General features: G+C 49.3%; 1 protein-coding gene across 1 annotated transcript in view; it reads left to right on the top strand.

The window, feature by feature from the left end:
* Nucleotides 1-19,929, top strand: part of SGSM1 (small G protein signaling modulator 1) — an 80,450-nt gene that overhangs the window by 24,041 nt on the left and 36,480 nt on the right. Inside the window, exons 4-12 of the mRNA XM_027124449.1 lie at nt 1,334-1,496; nt 3,942-4,094; nt 6,966-7,033; nt 7,310-7,455; nt 7,588-7,719; nt 9,018-9,142; nt 13,804-13,871; nt 15,038-15,201; nt 15,390-15,522. Of these exons, the coding sequence (XP_026980250.1) occupies nt 1,334-1,496; nt 3,942-4,094; nt 6,966-7,033; nt 7,310-7,455; nt 7,588-7,719; nt 9,018-9,142; nt 13,804-13,871; nt 15,038-15,201; nt 15,390-15,522 (1,152 nt within the window). The remainder of the gene's footprint in view (nt 1-1,333; nt 1,497-3,941; nt 4,095-6,965; nt 7,034-7,309; nt 7,456-7,587; nt 7,720-9,017; nt 9,143-13,803; nt 13,872-15,037; nt 15,202-15,389; nt 15,523-19,929) is intronic.

Below are 19,929 nucleotides of genomic sequence, written 5' to 3'. Positions count from 1 at the left end.
CATGGCTCACGGGCCCAGCCGCTCCGCGGCACGCGGGATCCTCCCGGACCAGGGCACGAACCCGCACCCCCTGCATCGGCAGGCGGACTCCCAACCACTGCGCCACCAGGGAAGCCCTTGGCCAGGCTCTTGAGTGCTGGTGTGCTCTTCTGAAAAGACAGTAACTAGAACACTTGCTTAATGAGTTTTGCCACGGGGATCAGGGAAGGTAAACCTTAACACTGGCTGAGTAGATGCCCAAGAAGGGGTAGCTCTTATTATAAATTAACATTTTCCCATAAACATTGATTATGCTCCAGTGCATACCAGAGAGCTCCCAGTCTGCTGTGTAAGACGGAAAGTAAGAAGATAAATAAAGGCTGCTGAGAGTATCAGATATAAGATAGGGGCCATCAGAATGGCCTGCACAGGGTCTGTTTCTTAGAAGGGAACACTGAGGACCAGAGGGGGAAAGTTATTTGCCTAAGGTCACACAGCAAGTTAGTGGTAGAACCCAGGCTACACCCTAGGTCTCTTATTTGAGGAGGACTGGGCAGGGCCTCCAGGGGAAACACAGAAATGGGAAGATTATGACTAAATCCTCTCTTCAAAGGCCCTTTGTGGAGGCACAAGTGTTGTGAGCACACCTTGGGTTCAGATGTGGGTTTGAATCCCAGCTCCATCACTCATTTGCTGGGTGGCCCTGGACAGTTCAGTTTACCTCTGGGAGCCTCAGTTTCCACATCTGAAAAATGGATGGTTTTACTTTCTGCCTGGCTGTGGCAGAGCTCAGATGAGATCCATGATGTTAGCTGTTACTGGAGTCACAGTAGTAGTGACAACAGTGTGACTCCCTAACCGGAATAGAGCTCAGCAGTCACATGGTCCAGGCTCCCCTCCCTCACTGACAGGAGTAATAGCTAACATTCGTAAAGCACACACTATGTGCCAGGCTCTGGCAAAGTGCTTTCCGTGCATTTTTTCCACCTCATCCTAACAGTAACCTCACGAGGTTAATGTTCATACCATCCCCGTTTTACAGATGAGGAAACTGAGGCACAGGGAGGGGAAGTAATTGACCCCTGTCACACAGCTGGTTATTGGCCAGGAGAGAATGTGAACAGAGATAATCTGACTTTGGGCGGCCTGCGTGGGTTCACCACTAAGCCCCCTTGCTCCTTTTTGATGGGCTGGATGGTGGAGAGGTATACATGCTTTTTGCTATGATGCTGTCACGAAATTTGTGATTCTGGGGTCCCCGGATCTTCAAGGTACCTGTGTGTGTTGGAAGCTCAGAGCCAGGCTGGGCACTGGGAAGCATGGGCAGGGCCTGCTGATCATTGTGTCCCTGCAGCGGCTGTGGAGGCCTGCGTCCTGCATGGCCTGCGGAGGCGAGCGGCTGGCTTCCTGCGCAGCAACAAGATCGCAGCTCTCTTCATGAAAGTGGGCAAGAGCTTCCCGCCAGCAGAGGAGCTGAGCCGCAAGGTGCAGGACCTGGAGCAGCTGATCGAGAGCGCGTAAGTGCTGAGAACGGGGTACAGGCTAGGGTACCCCCAGAGGATAGCCCCTGCTCCTCCCCGGGCTCGGTGAGAGCCTGCACCCTCTCCACTCTCCATTCTGCTTCTCCAACCCGCCAGGTCCTTTGCACACACTGTACCCTCCACCCAGTTCACACCCCTCATCTTCCATGGCTGGTTCCTTGTCATCCTCAGGCCTTCCGCTAATTAATGGTAAATTTCACCCCTCACCCCTTTTCTCTTTTATATCCCTCTGTGTATTGTCTTCCCAGGTGTTATCACCGTCTGTAATTCATTCATTCATTCGTTTACTGTTTACTTGATTGTTGTCTGTCTCCCCCACTTGACTCTGAACTCCTTGAGGGCAGGCAGCTGCACCTGTGCTATCCCCCATTAGGTCCCCAGTGTCTGAGACAGTGCTCAGCACCTGGGAGATGCCCAAGAAACAACTGTAAAATGAATAAGTGCCTACCCTGAGCCAAACCTGTGCCAAATGCAGGAAGATCAAAGTTTAACATAACCAACATGGTCTCTGTCTGTGTGGACAGATGCTCACAGTGAAGCAGCCATTGAAGGGGATGTTGTCTTAGTGGCTGATTGTGTGTACTGGGGGGAGGCTCATGGCCTGAGAGTGTGCACATGAGGGCCTTCCACCCGAGCCACCCCCAGCGTCCCAACTGCACAGCCAAACCCTCTACCTGGAGCCTGGTCAGGGATAGCAAATAGGTTTCAAACCCATTTGGTCCTAGTAGCTGCACAGAGAGTTGTGTTGTGAAAGATTCTGGAGCTGTGAGTGGACTACATGGGAAAGAGGGCATGGATTGATTAGCCATGCCTGTTATGGGCAACAGAAGGGAGAGAGAGGCGTGCATGTCATGTGTTTGCCCTCTCTGCCATGAGTGGTTACTCTACTTCACTGGATGAGAAATGGCCCTTTCCTTGCCCTTTAGGCCCTGCCAGCCCCGGGCTGCTGGCCAGAACTGCATGATGGGTAAGGCTGTGGATTTGGCATTGCCAACTCCCATTTGGAATCTGACTCCTCAGCCACCTGGTCTTTAGGTGCCTTCCAATCCATCTGCTAAATTCCCAGGTGTTTGCTGATAACTTCTTAAAAGGGATGGATTTCCATGGACCTTCCATAACATTGGGAGCAACTTTCTAATGGAGGAATGAGAGATGTCCATTCCAGGTGTCCATTCATTCATTTGTGCAATTATTCATTCATGGACATATTTACTGAGCCCTTTGTATATGCCAGGCACTGTGCTGGGCCCTGGAGATACAGGCGTGAAAAAGGGCCAAGGCTTGCCACTTGGTAGACTCAATATTTTATTTTAAAAGCAGTTGCATTGTCCATACCCTCAAGGTCACAGTGCGGAGGGGAAGACAGAGAAGTGAGTGGGAAGTTAAGCTGCAGAGGTTGAGGGAACACAGAGGAGGGGCCCCTCCCCAGCTTCAGCTGGTGCAAGAGGGCTTCCTGTAGGAGGGGGTGCCCTCGCTGAGACCTCAAGAGTGAGAAAGAGTCAGGCAGGGAATAGGGTGGGCGGGGGAAGCCGGGAAGAAGCAGCAGCTCACGAAAGTCCTCATATGAGAGCTTCACAGCCTCAGGGATCCACAGATATCTCTGTCTGGCTGGATCATGGGGTCAGAGGCAGAGAGTGGTAAGGAGGTGGCTGGAGAGGCAAACGGGCAAGGTCATGGAGTGCCCTGCTAGTCATGTTAAAAAGCTTCCTTCTCCAGGGCAATGGGGAGCCACCAAAAGATCTATAATCCAAGACTCTTCTTGGCCAGCACTCTTTTCCAGCCAAGAGAGAGAGAAAGTAAGAGAGAGACAGAAATTTCAATAGGAGCAAGACAGGAATAAAGACACAGACCTACTAGAGAATGGACTTGAGGATACGGGGAGGGGGAAGGGTAAGCTGTGACAAAGTGAGAGAGTGGCATGGACATATATACACTACCAAAGGTAAAATAGATAGCTAGTGGGAAGCAGCCGCATAGCACAGGGAGATCAACTCGGTGCTTTGTGACCACCTAGAGGGGTGGGATAGGGAGGGTGGGAGGGAGACGCAAGAAGGAAGAGATATGGGAACATATGTATATGTATAACTGATTCACTTTGTTATAAAGCAGAAACTAACACACCATTGTAAAGCAATTATACTCCAATAAAGATGTTAAAAAAACAAAGACATTTCAGTATGAGCATCTGGCTCACCCATCCACAATGTAGGAGAGCGTCAGTTTTACCACAGCTTCACACTCACTCGGTATTATTTTTTCAACTCTTTTCCCATTCTCCAGGAGCAATATGGGCTCTTGTTGTTGTTCTAATTGACATTCCTTGATTTCTTAGAGAAGTTGGACACTTTCCTATTTGCATATTGATCCTGTTGGATTTCCTCTTTTGTGAATATCTATTCTCTTCCTTTACTGGTCTTGAAGGCGAAACCAGATACAGGGCCTCCAGGAGAATGTGCGAAAGCTGCCAAAACTGCCCAACCTGTCCCCACTCGCCATCAAGCACCTGTGGATCCGTACAGCCTTGTTTGAGAAGGTCCTGGACAAAATTGTTCATTACCTTGTGGAAAACAGCAGGTGAGCGGAAGACACCTGGGTGCGCTCTGCCACCACCTGCTGGCCTTCTTAGGAATTGCACTCTCTCACGCAAAGCTCCTTATCCTTTGCCCCCTTGATATACACTTGATGTGAAGGTGATTAAATAAGGGCCTTCTGGATGTTTGACTCTGAACTAGCCTAGCTTAGAACCTTGGGAATATTTGGGTGCTTAATAGCAATTCAGGGTCTCTGGAATTGGGGTGGGGTGTAAGGATCTTGCAATCTTAGAGATGTTCCTTTTCCCATGAACGAAGCCCACAGTCTATTCACTATGTGGCCCTAGGGGACTCACTTAGCTTCTCTGTGCCTCTGTTGTCTCTTCTGGTGAATGGGACAGGATGGGAATTGCTGCCACTCTGGAGAAGAGGTGAGAAAAGGAGTTAGTGAGTACACAGCATTTTGGAAATGCATAGTGATATTTTTTACATTTTCTCTCCTAGCTCAGATTGACATGGTATAAAGGTTTTACAGTGTAAGTCCTCTTGGCAAACATTCATCCGTGCATCCATTCATTCACCCAATAAATATTTAATGAGCATATACTATGTGCCAGGCACTAACCTAGATGTTGGGGATACACTGGTCTTGCCTGTCATGTTTAAGAACTTGGATATTATGAAAAGAACAGTGGAGATCTACTGAAGGATCTATGATCTGAGACTCCTCGTGGCCAGCACCCCTTTCCAGCAAGAGAGACAGAGAGGATGGAAGAAAGAAAGAAATATATCTGAGAATCTTTCCATCTTTCAGTATGTGAAAATGCCTGTTTAACCACATCCTCACACAGAGTGGGTATCATTGTTCTCATCTTTTATTCTTTGCTAGGAAAATATGTATGAAAGTACAAACCAAAGTCCTTCCCCTCATGAAGCTCACATTGTAGCAGGGAAAACAGGCAAATAATAATTGTGATAATTTGTGATGAGTGTACCAGGACAGGTGGGTGGTGTTTAACTTCCTCTGGGTGGTCAGGGAAAGTATCCCAGAAGATGGGATACTGTGAAACAGTGTGGGGAAGAGTGTTCTCAGCAAAGGGAACAGCAGGTGCAAAGGCCCAGAGGCAGGAGAGGAACTGAAAGAAATCCAGGCTCTGGAGTTCCAGTTCACCTCTTCACCTTCTAGTAAATTATAACACATCTCTGCCCCCTGTCTTGTTATGGGTCCAGGGTCTCTGTAGTTAATTGCCTTTGGCATATGACCTTGTGTTTTCCCGCTGAAAAAGTTGGTCATATTTATTTAGTAATTTATTTGAGCAGCAATACCAACCTACTATTTCTTCATTAACACTGTATTTTGAATTTTAGGTTCACACAGAATTGAAACAGTAGTACAGAGGGTTCTTGCCTACCCTCAGTGTTAACATCCTACATAACTGTAGTACAAGTCTTAAAACCAAGAAATTGCCATTGATGCAATACTGTTAAACCAACAGTATTGGTACATTCTTTTTTTTTTTTTTGCTATATAATTCTATGAAATTTTAACACATGCATAGTTTCATAAAACCAACACCACACTCAGGCTATAGAACTGTTCCAAAGAAACCCATCACCCGGAAGAAACTCCCTGGGGCTACCCTATATAGTCACATCTTGCTCCCAACCTACCTACTATTTGAAGGCATTATTTCCAGGTTACGATCACATAACTGTGCTGATTTTTGGAATAGAATATGAGTGGTGGACTGGAAAGTGTCTCAAAGTATTAGCTTCAGATCTGACACCAAAATGTATAAACTTGATGTTGAGCATGTCCAGGATGTGTCATTCTGCCTCAGTCAATTTTATGGTTGATTGAAGATTTCTTTGGGGTAAAATTACAATGATATTGCCACATTTAGTGAGAACTTCACGGTGTTGGGACTTAATACATGCAGTTGGACATTTGCTCCTCCCAGCATCCGCAAGTGGGTGAGTTCTGTCATTCTTCCCACTTTACAGCTGAGGGCACCGAACGAAGCTTAGAGAAGGTAGTCACCTGCCCAGGGACACACAGCGAGGGAGGGAGTGGCCGAGCTGGGCTCCCACTCAGTCCGACTCCAGATCCTGTGTTCTTCACCCCCTGTTGTAGGAAGGGAAGAAGAGCTAAGCTTGCTGGGTGTAGGCTGCATCCACCTGCTGTGTGGCCTCCAGCAAGTCACTTACCTTCTCTGGGCCTGAGATCCCTCAGGAGGTCAGAACAAGGTCCTTTCCAATTCTGAAGTTCTGTTAGTTTCTAGATTGTATGAGTTTGCAAAGAATTAGAAACCAGTGCACAACAACTCAAAAAACAAAACAGCACGAACGTATTGACAACATTGCATGTTATTTTGGAGAGTCAGAGGCCGGAGGCATTTTTGAGCGTGTCAGGCCAGCGTCATCTGCTTTAGTTTTCCAGACAGGAAGGCCTATGATTACAGCTTTTGAGGACACACCACAGCTAAAAAGCATATGTTTGCCTCAATAATATTGGAAGGGCAGACATCATCTGAGCCTCTAAGTGACTTCATGTTTGAAATGGAAGATGCAAGAGAAGCAGAACAGCCAGGCCTCGGCAGCCTTCTAATGATTTTTCCTGTTACTCTCATCATTAATAATAATGTATTATTAATAAGCCATGTATTAAGCAGTTATAGCCAAGCACTGTGTTAAGTGCCTTACATCTGTTGTCTCTCTCAAACGTCCTTTGGCAGCCCTATGAGACATATTATTATTATCCCCATTTTACAGATGGGGCAGCTGAGGCTCACAGAGGTACTGGGTGACCAGAGAGGCATTGAACCCAGTCTGCTCTTAACCTTCAGGTTGTAGTTGATTGTGCACCCTCCGCTGGTCACCATACAACCCTGCATGTCCTTTCCTCTCTTGCTAGTAAGTATTACGAGAAGGAAGCCCTCCTGATGGACCCCGTGGATGGCCCCATCCTTGCATCTTTGTTGGGTAAGTGGTCCAGTGCTCTGAGCTTCCTCTGGATCTCTGGTCTCAGCTCCAGGGGGCACCTCCTAAGGGCCTCTCTCGCCTCCCTCCAGCCTCTCCCTTCAAAACTGCTCCCTGCCTCTTGCTTTCAGGGTCTTGTGCTGGTTTCTCTTTAGCAGGACCCTGGGTCATGCTAGCTGCCTGGAGGGGAGAGATGGTGAAATAAGTGGTCCATCTGGTGGTAGAAGGGAGGGAGGACTTTCCAGGGAGATGGCTTCCCAGCCCCTGTCTGCTCCACAGTAGGGCCCTGCGCCCTGGAGTACACCAAGATGAAGACTTCCGATCACTTCTGGACGGACCCCTCAGCTGACGAGCTTGTCCAGAGGCACCGCATCCACAGCTTGCACCTGCGACAGGACTCGCCCACCAAGCGTCCGGCCCTCTGCGTGAGTGGGGTGGACGGTGGGGCACTGGGAGGGAGTCTGGCTGAGTTCTGGACTTGGTGTGGAGGTGGGGAGTGGACCGGGGCCTTGGTGGTCACTCCAGACCTCATCTGCCACCTCCCCGCACATTGCCAGATCCAGAAAAGGCATTCGAGCAGCAGCATGGATGACCGGCCGTCCCTCTCCGCCCGTGACTACGTAGAGTCCCTGCACCAGAACTCCCGGGCCACCCTGCTCTATGGCAAGAACAACGTTCTGGTTCAGCCGGTGAGAGTTCATCTTGGGCCCAGTTCTTCCACTGGGGGTCTGGCTCCAGGTTGTAGAGGAGGAGTTCCCTCTGGCTCCTGGTTGCTCATCTATCCATCCATCCACCCATTCACCCATCTATTCATCCATCTGTCAAAGTCTCCACCCACCCACCAGTCTCTGTATTCACCCATCACTCTATCCATGCATCCATCACTATTTCTTTATCCATCGGCCTGTATTTATATCCACCCAACCACCCATTCATTCATCCATCCATCTACCCATCATTACGTCCATACAGCCATCTACCCATTATTACATCCATCCATTCATCTACCCATCGTTACCTCCATCCATCCACCCATAATTATATTCATCTATTAATCCATCCATCTACCCATCATCAATCCATGTCTGCACTTGTCCATTTGTTTTCCAGTTCATCTGTCCATCCATCTGTCCAGCCAGCTGTCTATCTATCATTCTCTGTTGTAATCACTCACTCATTTAGTTCACTCATTTGTACTGAACCTGCTATGCACCGTTTCAGGTGCACTAAAATGTGAAAAAAAATTGTGTATCTTAGAATCGATGAAATACGGCAAAGATGCTTCCTCCCGGGGTTGCTGGCATGTGTGGTTGAGATATTTATGGAGTGGAGCCGTGCTCGGTACACCCTCGGTGCTCAGTAAATGTTAGTTGTCTGTCTCCACATGTTGTGGGGTGAATCTGGGGGGAGGAGGGCTGCCTCTCATGTGTGAGGCTTGGAGACAGCCCCCTCCGCCAAACCCCGCTTGGGATAGAGCAGAGCAGGTGAGAAGCGCTGCAGGCATATTGGGAAGGCAGAGGATGGGGCTCCTGGGTGGGGAGTATGGAGAGGGTATTTGGGGAGGGCGTTCTGGGCAATATCTGTGGAACAGAACTCGGCTGCCATCTCTTTCTCCCTTAAGACTGGACACAGTGATGGCAGATACATGCCTTCCGTTTTGGAAAGGGTGTTATTGAGAGGACAGAGCCCCCTTCCTGGTTCTGAAGATCCCCCCCGACTCCACCCTTGCATCAGGGCTCCTGAGCCACATGAAAGGGTGGGGTGGGCGGCTTTCACAGCTGGACTCTGTAGAACCAAACCCATCGTGGTGGTTGGCTTAGCACAGCCATCTGGAGGGAGGCTCGGGGTCTTCCAGATGGACATGGCCGTGGAGGGAATGAGCCAACCTCTTGGTTCTGGTTGTGTGCCCTTGAGTCACATGGGCCAGGGCCCGTGTCCACTGTGATGCCAGCGCTATGATCAGGCCTGAGTCCTGCTGTCTCTGCAGAGGGATGACATGGAGGCTGTGCCGGGGTATCTGTCCCTGCACCAGACAGCTGACGTCATGACCTTGAAGTGGACGCCCAACCAGCTGATGAACGGGTCTGTGGGGGACCTGGACTACGAGAAGAGGTAGGGTGCTGGGAGCCTCCCTTCCCCTCGGCGCAGGGATGTTTGTGCCCTGTCCCTTGTGCCCCGCCTCTGCCCCTGCTCCGTCTGGTTGTTATGGCCACTTGGTCCAGCCTCCCTGCAGCTGTGGCCTTGTGGGTAACTCAGGAGGATCTGGGAACTGACTGGAAGAATCTTAGGATATAGGTATTAGGCAGTGCCCTGGGCAAACACCACCCGGAGAGAGAAATCGTAACAAAGATCTCGTAAGCCCGCAAATGGCAAATACTCCCCAGTCTCCTGCCACCTTACCCATCACTCAATGCAAAAGGAAGGCCAGAGGTGTTGGTTGTGAGGATCTGGTCCAGGTCTGTATCTCCTGTAATACCCTGCGAGTTATAAGACCCAGCAAAGGCCTTGGAGTCACACTTCAAAGAGACCCGGGGACCAGGGATTCCCTGCCTGCGATCCCCTGTGTTCCAGCGCAATTAGGGAAAGTTTAGGAAAAACACAGGGAAGCCGCCATGCAGAGGTGCAGCCCGCCCGGTGATTTCAGCTGGGGGAGTGTTGGCTGCCGGTGGGGAGGAGGGATGATGGGTTTTGCTGCTCTGAGCCCACATCGGGCTCTATTATTATTATTATACATGTTCTCGATTTCTTCAAAACTTTTGATTATGAGGAATTTCTAACATAAAAATAGAACTCAAGTACCCATGATGCAGCCCTAACAGCCATCCCGTCATCCCCTCTGCCTTTCATATTGTCCTGCAGTAGCAAACAAACATCATGAAATTATAGGATTTCATCTATAAATATATATACATATTTGTAAGTATAAATATATATATTTATATATAAAAAAGAAGGACTCTTTCCAAGAGCCATGACCAGAGCACTATCATTGTATTCTGTGTAGTGTTAAGCCTCAGTGCGATTAACGCCAGGCTTTGGTGTGATTAATATCATTCTCTAAGCTGATCACTTCCTGGGCAAGGGTTACCGTCTGTCCTCAGAGACGGTCATTGGGAGGTGCAGTCAGTCCTCAGCTGGGCCACGTAATTCAGCTCCAGCCAGACTCCTGAGTTTCTGATGGCAACACCTTCTGGGAGGAGCAGCGTGGGAGCCGAGGAAATGCTTCTGCCCTTGAACCTTATATCAGCTTGTTCATCTGAAATCTCTATATCAGGCCTTCCCTGACCTCCCAGCTGAGTTCAGGTCCCACGGAGGTCCCCTGAATCTCCTTCTTAGCATTTACAAAATCATAATAAATCTGTTACTACTTGTGTTCCGACTGTCTCACCCTTTAGATATCAAATAACTGTGAAGCAAAGCAGGGAAGTCAGGGGACCTGGATTCATTCATCAAATGTTAACTGAGTACCTACTGTGTGCTAGACACTGTGCTTGGTCCAAGAGAGAGAACAGATGTGTAAAAGGAGAGGAAAATCGATCTTTCAGAGCTTACACTGTATTTACATTGTACTGAAGGAGACAACAAATAAGCAATGAATAAATGGATGTGATGGGAACCAGTCCTTGCTCGGTCCTCACCTCACTGGATGACCTGGGGTACATCACTCCCCCTTTCTGGGCCTCAGCTTCCCTCTCCTATCAAATGAGGTGGGTGGACAGGATAAGCTCTCCAAAACATGAAGGGTTCCCCAAGGGTCTGCAGGGGTTCCTAAACATTGACGTGTCTTCCACCAAACATCAAAGCTTTCAACAACACAAGGACTCTGTTTGTTGGTTGGACCTAAGCCCAGGATTGTGTGGGCAGGAAACTTTTGATGTTAATGTTTTGGGAAAGACATTGGACCAAATGGTTGCCAGGCACCTTCCCTCCAGCTCAAATCATCGGGACTCTGTTTCTGCCTGTTTCTGCATCATCTTTTCCTCTGTGGACAGGCATATCATAAGTGCTTCAATATTTAGTTCCAGCTGAATCTGCACGTCGAAGGTCACTGCTAATGGGGTTGGGAACTTCCCCAGCCCTGGGCTCTGAACCCCCATCTATCCTTGTTATCCTTGCCTGGAACTGAGGCTCACTGGAATAAAAACAGCCAGGGGTCAGAAATGTGTGTGTTGGCATGGGCAAGGGGGGAACCCAGGGGCTCCAGCATCCCTCTGGGGATCAAGGGACAATGACGATAAGGAGGAGGAGGTTCAGGACCTCTTTCCTCTTTTCCCAGCCAGACTTCCCTCTTACACAGCCAGGATCATAACTCCCCAGCTGGGTTTCCTGATGTTTGAGGGGAAATACCACCAGAAAGGTGGATATTTGGTCTCTGGGGTCAGCCCAGACTTGGCTCAAATCTCAGCCCTGCCATGTGGAACAGCTGGAACCCTCATACACTGCTGATGGTCCAACCACTTTACAAACAAGTTTGGAAGTTTCTTATAACATACCCTTGCTATATGACCCAGAAATTCCACTCTAGAAGCCGTTAGAACATGTAAAACGAAAACAGAAACTCAACTCTTGTTCCTTCCCAGTTGAGTGACCTTGGATAATCAACTTCACCTCCCTGAGCCTCAGTTTGTTCATCTGTAAAATGGGGATGTGGTAATGGAACCTCTGAAGAGACATACAGGGAAGAGTCAATAAGAAAATGCATATAAAGCCCTTGGCAGGAAACCTGGCAGCTGGAAAGGCATCCCGGTCATGGGGTTTGTTGGTGTTAATTTAGGTGGATCCAAAGGACCGTGGCCACAGAGATCCTCCTTGCTGGTGTCTGGTGGTAATTGGAGAGTTGCCTTGTTTCCTGGGCATTCCAGGATCCAGCATTTACCATTCATTATGAACATTCTTTAAGCATTTTGCAGAAGTGAACAAAAAGCCCAGTCCCTCTCCAGGAACTGGGGGCACTCGTGTGGCCCCCACAGCACCCCTTGGAGAGACAGAGGAGAAAACAGGCAATTGCAGCCCTGTGTGATGGGCCTGGTGTGGAAGCCCTGGGAAGGAGCTCCTCACTGAGACTCGCCTTGTGAGGGGCTCGGCAGAGGCCGCTTCTCGGAACAACGCTTGTGTACTTGACCATCGTCCAAGGACATTCACTCCATGGATCCTGACGAGACTGATTCTGGTATAGACCTGTGCAGGAAGGACCCTCGGAGAGCTTATATTCCAACTTCCTTGCTTCACATCAGAGGAAACTGAGACCCAGAGACGGGGAAAGACTGGCTCAACGTAGGTGGCAGGAGTGGGATTTAAACCCTGCCTGACCTTGACGCCTGTGTTAGTGTCTCCAAGAAGCAGACACCAAGACAGGAGTAGACGTGCAGAAGAGATGTAATGGGGGAAGAACCTGCAAAGGATCAAAGTGAGGAGCAGGACGAGGCGGGCAGACCGAGAAGCTGTTCTTATTACTGGGAAGGGATGGGGAAAGGAAGGAAGACTGGCCAAGAAGAATCTCGGACACAGTGCAGTTCTAAGAACATTTGGCCAGATCAGTAGGGAATCCCTGGGCTAAAGTTGACCATTGGAGGAGTCTCCCAGCCCACAAGAATAGACCTACACTGTCACCCCCACGTGCTCAGTCCTGACTAAAAGCAGCTCAAGTGAAGCATGACCTTAGCACAGATGTGGCGGATCCACAGGGGCGGCCTCTGAAGCTGTTGGTTGGTCAGCTCTGCTCCCCACAGCAAGATCTGAAGGAAACTTGAACAGTGCACTCCTGTGGCCCCCACTGTCCATTGTGTTCTGAGGGGAAGGGCAATCTGTTTCAAGACAGCAGTAGGCATTGAGCTGGAAATGGAAAACCTTAAGTAAATCATCACAGGGACTGTTCACCAAGTACCTTTTCATGCATCACCACTGTGTTAAGCCCTTCAAATATGTGATTCCATTTAATCCTCACAGCAACACGATGCAGTAGATATTATTATGAGCCCCGTTTTATAGAGGAGGAAAATGAGGTTCATGGAAGCCTTCAAGTCACCCTGCTGAGACCTGTGCAGTTAAGGCTGTTGAGTGGCTGTTCTAACCACATGGACACATGGTGGCCTGGAGTTGGTCAATACTCTTATCTTAGATGCTGGTGACAGAAAACCAAACTCAAACTGCCTTAATCATTGGCTCACATGAACTGAAAAATCCAGGGTGGTGGCTTCAGGCATGGCTGGATCCAGGGACTCAAATGAGGACCTGAACTCTTCCCATCTCTTGGCTCTACTTTCCCAACTGTTGACTCCATTCACAGGCAGGCTTTTTCTTGCCATGGCCCTCTACATCTCCAGAGTTCTATCTCCTAACCACTACTCTCCTAGCAGAAAGGAGCATCTCCTTCCCAGAGATTTCTAACATAAATCCAATAATTGAGTCTCATTGGTTCTGCTTGCATCATGGGGCAATCTGTGAACCAATCACAGTGGCTGGAACAGTGTCATATACTGAGTGGCCAAGCCAGGGTCAGGTGCCCATTCCTGGAGTCCTTGAGGTGGGGGAGGGTAGGAGAGGTCAGCCTTAGCCACATGGACTGGGGTTAAAGAAATGTGTGTGTAGGGGGGATTCCTTGGAAAATTGGGGTACTGGAACCAGAAGAAGGGGAGATAGAGTCTGGGAAGACTGGGACATGGATGTTGGGGATAGGTGGTCCTGGTGAGGAGGGTGGAGGAGCCCATGGATTGGGCTTCCCCATGGCAAGTTGGGAAGACGTCCTGCAAGCTTGACCCTCCCTCCCCTTCCAGCGTCTACTGGGACTATGCCATGACCATCCGCCTGGAGGAGATTGTCTACCTGCATTGCCACCAGCAAGGTAGGGACTGAGGGTGAGCATGGGGCTGGGGTGTGTTCCTCCTGGACCCCCTGCCTGCCCCACCCACTTATTACCTGTGCAACCTCAGACAAGTGACTTCACCTCTCTGAGCCTCAGTTTCCCCATCTGTAAAATGGAAATCATAACAGTGTCTATTCATGGGGTTGCTGTGAGGATCAAATGGCATTTGTTAAGGGCTCAGCATTAAACCCATGTATCAGGCACAGTTCTCACTATTCACATACTTGTTATCTAATCGTTGCAACAACCCAGTGGTAGGGGCTCCATCGTTCCCATTTTAGAGGGGAGGAAGCAGCGTGGCACATTGATATACTTCCTAAGCTCCCCAGTCTGGTCTCAAACCCAGGCCTTTGTCCCTCCAAAGTCAGTGTTCTGAAAATCAAAGATTTATAGCTAGCGTTCTCCTTTATAGCTCAAGGAAGCTATATTCTGAACAAGCAGAGGGCCATCTTGCTTTATTAAGAAAGGAATCTGTACATCACCAAGACACAAAACACAGTGATTTAAATTATTTAATGAGACAGACGTGGGTTCAGATCCAGGTCCTGCCACTCACCAGCTGTGTGACCTTGGGCAAGTTACATAACCTCTCTGAGCCTCAGTTTTATCATATGCAAAATAGGCAGTAATAGATATGCCTCGTAGTGCTCTTTTGAATATTACAATAAGACAGTGCCTTTAACGTGCTATGCATGTATATAGTAAATGCTTAATACATGCTAGCAAGAGTCAATTACTAAAATAAATGAATAAATAAATAAATTTAAAAAAAAACGAGTCAATTACTGCCCTAAAAATGGGTCTGTCTGAAAGCCTCCATACAAAAATAGGTCAGGTCAATTTGTAGAGTGTGTTTGAGGGGCATAGGGTGTTTGGGGATACCTTTTTCCTTTGGTGGGTGAATGCAGGGAGGCCAAGCACCTTCTTCTTGACCTCGTCCTGTAGTTCCCCAGTTGATGACCTTGGTGGGTGGGATGAGGGGGACTCAGAGGAGGTGACAGCTGCCCCTGAGCTTCTGCCCAGACCTTTCCCAGAGCCTTAGAGCAGGACCGCTGGGTCTGGCTGGGCATGCCTGGGCGGGGGCCCATCACCATGTCTCATAGTGACTTCCTGCTGGGTCTCCTCTGGCCGGGTCGCGGTGGCAGTGGACAGCGGTGGGACAGTGGTGTTGGTCAGCCAGGACGGGATCCAGAGGCCGCCCTTCCGCTTCCCCAAGGGAGGTCACCTCCTGCAGTTCCTCTCGTGCCTGGAGAATGGGCTCCTCCCTCACGGGCAGCTGGACCCGCCACTCTGGTCTCAGCGGGGGAAGGTGAGTGATCGTGGGAGCCCCAGGGAGGCTGGGGTAGGGGTAAGCCATGGGGAGTGGCTGGCTGTTCTTGCCCATGGGCCCTTATGTGGCTGCATAGGCTCTTGCATGCCCCGCAGAGACCCTCGGGCTGTGCAGGTTGTGGAGACAGGTGAGTCCCAGGGACCACGCACTGGGATTTGTTCTTTCAGGGCAAAGTATTTCCCAAACTGCGCAAGCGAAGCCCTCAGGGTTCGTCCGAGTCCACGTCTTCAGACAAGGAAGATGAGGAGGCCACGGATTACGTGTTCAGGATCATCTACCCTGGCATGCAGTCCGAATTCGGTAAGCTGCCCTGGCCCTGGGCCCAGGGATCCACCTGTTAGCTGGTCCTGAAGTTGACTTCAGCCGTGTGGAACTAGAGGACAAGAGATGTGGATTCTGGGGCCAGCAGGGGGACCTGGAATCAGGAAGTTGGGGTCTTGGCAGCCTTGATTTTCCCCAAATGAAAACAAATAAGCACTCTCTACTTAGCTAATAAAGATGTCCATGGGCACAAGGTGGCATGGGGTAGCAGCAGTGATATGGGCTCTGGAATCCTGGTTGCACTTGGGCAAGTCACTTCACCCCTCTGTGCCTTGGTTTCCTCATCTGTAAAATGGGGACCTATTCATAGCACCTATTTCATGGGACTCTTGCGAGGATCAAATGAGATAAAGCACTTGGCACAGAAAGAACATTCACATGCTATTATGTTGTTATTATTATTTTACTTCAATGTATTGTTGTAAGGATTCAATGAGATAATAAGCTGGTCAATGTAATGCCCATAGAATGAGGCCTCGCATACACTAGGCCCTCAATAAATGGTTGTCAAGACAGCAGAGGGGGGGAATTTCCTGGTGGTCCAGTGGTTAGGACTCTGCGTTTTCACTGCTGAGGGCGCAGGTTCAATCCCTAGTCGGGGAACTAAGATCAAGCAAGCCGCGCAGCGCGGCCATAAATAAATAAACAAACAAATAAATAAATAAAAGCCAGCAGAGGGGAAGGGAAGCCCTGGGCGCCGGCACACAAGGTTAAAACATGTGTCCTACAGTTTGCGTGGTGACTGCCATGAAGTAGATGCTTAGTGAATGGGAACTGTTGCTATGAAGATCTTCATTACCAGAGGGCTGTGGTGACGATGAAATGAATTAATATTTGAAAAGTTCTCAGAAGGAGGCCTGACATTTGTTAAGCACTGTGTGGATGTCTGTTAAACAAATCAATAATAAGTTATAGGCTCTTTCTATAAACCTTATTTTAAATATTTAACCCTCTGCAGCCCTGTTCCCATTTGATGGATAATGGCTCTGAGATTCCCTTTGCTTAAGTGACCACGCTGGGCAGTGAGAGGCTCTTTTGAAAGCAGACACCCTCCCTGGCTAGGCTGGACTAATCGTGCCAGGCTGCTTAACGCTCCAGTTCACGTCCACTGCTGTCGGAGCTGGGACGTGGGCAGGCTGGGTGGTAAGGTCTTATGTTGCTTGGGTTAGCCTGTGTTTTCACGTGTATTCAGTTAGGAGCAAAGCCTCATGTTCCTGTGTCTTTAAGAGCCATGGAGCGTCCTGACGTGTATTGCCATATCCGTTCCTGCCCAGGATCAGGGGCTGAAGCCATCCTAGCCTCTCTGCGGTACTATGGCTCACATGGCGCACGCCCCCACCCCCCTCCGCCCCCCACAGAGAGCTGATTTATCAGAGAGGCCAGTGCCCTGTGGCTGCCTTCCCAGGCAGCTCTCTCCACAGGGCCTCATCCAACAAACAATTTGTAGGCTCTTGCTGGGAGCCAGGCTGGGTGCTGAACGTCTTACTTATTTGGGGAATATCCACGTTAGCCTGTTGTGGCCCTGCACGTGCCAGGGCAACAGATGCTAGCTGCACCCACCCACACCCTCTGTGCAGGCAGCTCCACTGCCAGCTGCCAGCCTTAGTGTCTCCAGCCACCAGGGTTCCTTCTGCCCTGGTGGGTGGGTGGGGTGGATTACAATCAGTGCCTCCCTGGAGCAGTCCTCAGCCAGTGTCCGGTAGGAGCTGGTGTATAAATGCCCCAGCTTCCTCACCCCTCAGGTGAGAACACTCTGAAATGTGTGTTCTGCACATGTCCTGGAGGTCCCCCACGAGATCAAGCGCCAGGTGCCCATGATGGTAACTGATGCAGTGACCAGCTTGTTACGCTCTTCGCCCTTCCCCTCCTGTGTCCTTTCACTTGTCCCCTACCTGTGCTTCTTGGGAACATCTCCCAACTTGCACTTGAATCCTTGTCTGCCTTCAAGGAAACCCCAACCAAGACAGTGTATTTAGAACAGGGCTTCTCAATCTTAGCACCACTGACATTTCGGCTGGAGTAATTCTTTGTGGTTGGGGGCTGTCCTGTGCACTGTAGGGTGTTGAGCAGCATGCCAGGTCTCCACTCACTAGGTGCCAAGTAGTAAATCTGCCCCCACCGCCAGCACCACGTTGTGACAACCAGAAATGTCTCCAGACACTGCTAAGTGTCCTCTGGGGGCCAAATTGCCCCTGGATGAGAACTGCTGGTTTAGAGAAAAGAACACATTACTACTTTCAAGTCTGCCACTGCAGTGTGGCCAAGTGACTGGCCCTCTCCAGGCCTCATTTCCTCATCTGTAGAACTGGGATAACAGCAGTCCCCACCCGGGATCATATTCTTAGAAGTCAGCTCAATGATACATCACACACCTAATATGGCAGATGCCCTGTGAGCAACGGTGGGTCTCATGTACTAAGTGACACTGTGTGCTGAGCCCACTTCTGTGCTCTCTCCATGTCTTAATTCACTTAATCCTCACCACAGCCCTCCAAGGCAGGTACCACTGTCATCACCATCCCCCCTTGTTCAAAGGAGGAAACTGAGGCACAGAAAGGTTAAAAAACTGGTCCAGGATTGCCCAGCTAATCCTTGGCATGGCTGGCATTTGAACCCACATGGTCTGGCTCCAGAGCTTGTGCTTCTTACATCCACTCCATGCAGATTGTTTTGATGGGAGGGTAGGGGAGGGCATTGTGGTTTCACTCCCTTCATCCTCAAGGTCAGGTTCAGCCCACATGGAAATGGTGACCCCCATGCTTGGTTGATTTTCTCAGGACCCTGAGCGTCACAGAGTTTACAAAACAGTCATGTTATGATTTTCATCTGTAAGGTCTGTAAAGTTCTTTCTGAGGAAGTGCCTAAATCTGAAATCAGCAAACCCCTTCTTGTGGGCCAAATTCAGCCCACTGCTTGTTTTTGTAAATAAAGTTTTATTGGAACACGGCCACACCCATCCATTTACATATGGTCTGTGGCTGCTTGAAAAGCCACAGCCGCAGAGTTGACTAGTTGGGGCAGAGACCACATGGCCCACAAAGCCAAAAATATTTACTGGCTGGCCTTTTGCAGAAAAAGTATACAGATGCCTGCCTTAAATGATAAGAGAAGAGTTTTCCCCTGTGGGAGGAAAGATGTGGCCACAGATGGTTCTAAACTCCCTTTCCGTGTCTTCTCACCCCTGTCTCCACCACCTGGTTCTGTGCCTGCTTCTTGTGCACAGAGGAGGCAAAGACAAGTTCTCAAGCATTTAGGTGGGTTCACAGTCAGAGAAGGGCATTTCCAGACCCCTCTGTCGCCAAGACAGTCTCTGTACTGTCTGGTATGGGAGGTGTGAGCCGCATATGGTCCTGAGCACTTGAAATGGGGCTAGTCCAAATTGTAAGTGTACGATGCACACTGGATTTTGAAGATTTTGTACCAAGAAAAAGAATGTAAAATATCTCATTAATTATTTTATATTGATTCTGTGTGAAAATGATAACATTTGGTGGGACTTCCCTGGCGGTCCAGTGGTTAAGACTCTGCACTTCCACTGCAGGGGGTGCGAGTTCGATCCCTGGTCAACAATGGTCGGGGAACTAAGATCCCACGTGCCACGCCATGCAGCCAAAAAAAAAAAAAAGATAACATTTGGAGTTTATGGGGTTAAACAGCACATATTGCTGATTGATTTCATCTGTTTCTTCTTACCCTTTTAGTGTGGCTACTAGGAAATTTTAAATTATGCTTGTACCTCACGATGGATTTGTATTGGACAGCACCTGCCCAGTGCAGGGTTTCTCAGCCTTGGCACTGTTGACATTTTGGGCTGAATAACTGTTTGTGGGTGGAGGAGGGAAGAGTCTTATATATTATATAGGATGTTGAGCAGCATCCGTACCCACTAGATGCTAGTAACATCTAGCTAACTCCCAAGTCACGGACAGAATGTCTCCAGACATCACCAAGTGTCCCTTGGGAGGCCAACATCACCCCAGTTGAGAACCGCTGGTCTAGGGCAAGGATGGTTTGGGGAGACAACAGCCAGTAGGAAAACAGCTGAGAGAGTATGAATAGGATCTCGGGGTCTGATCCTCTAGGTTGGAATCCCGGCTCCACCACTTATTAGCTGAGTAGTCTTGGGCATGCTGCTTGAACTCTCTGTGCCTCAGTCTTCTAATCTGTAAAAGGGGATAATGATAGGACTTGAGCTCGGGAAGTGACAGCTCTTCTTAGTGGGAAGAGAAGGGGGGACTTTAGTCAAAAAGGTGAGGCTTTGAGTAAGTTGTTACCATTCTGAGCCTCACTTTTCTCTTCTGCAAAATAGGAAAAAAAAAATGCATCCCTTACAGGGTCGTTAGGGATAAGGCAATCCCCTGCATATAGTAGGGGATGTGCACCGAG

Source organism: Aethalodelphis obliquidens, unplaced genomic scaffold (assembly GCF_003676395.1).
Source record: "Aethalodelphis obliquidens isolate GAN/ISIS:26980383/991018 unplaced genomic scaffold, ASM367639v1 scaffold28, whole genome shotgun sequence".
Lineage (NCBI taxonomy): Eukaryota > Metazoa > Chordata > Mammalia > Artiodactyla > Delphinidae > Aethalodelphis > Aethalodelphis obliquidens.
Note: the sequence above shows the minus strand (reverse complement) of the source record. Positions and strands in the feature narration are given on the sequence as shown.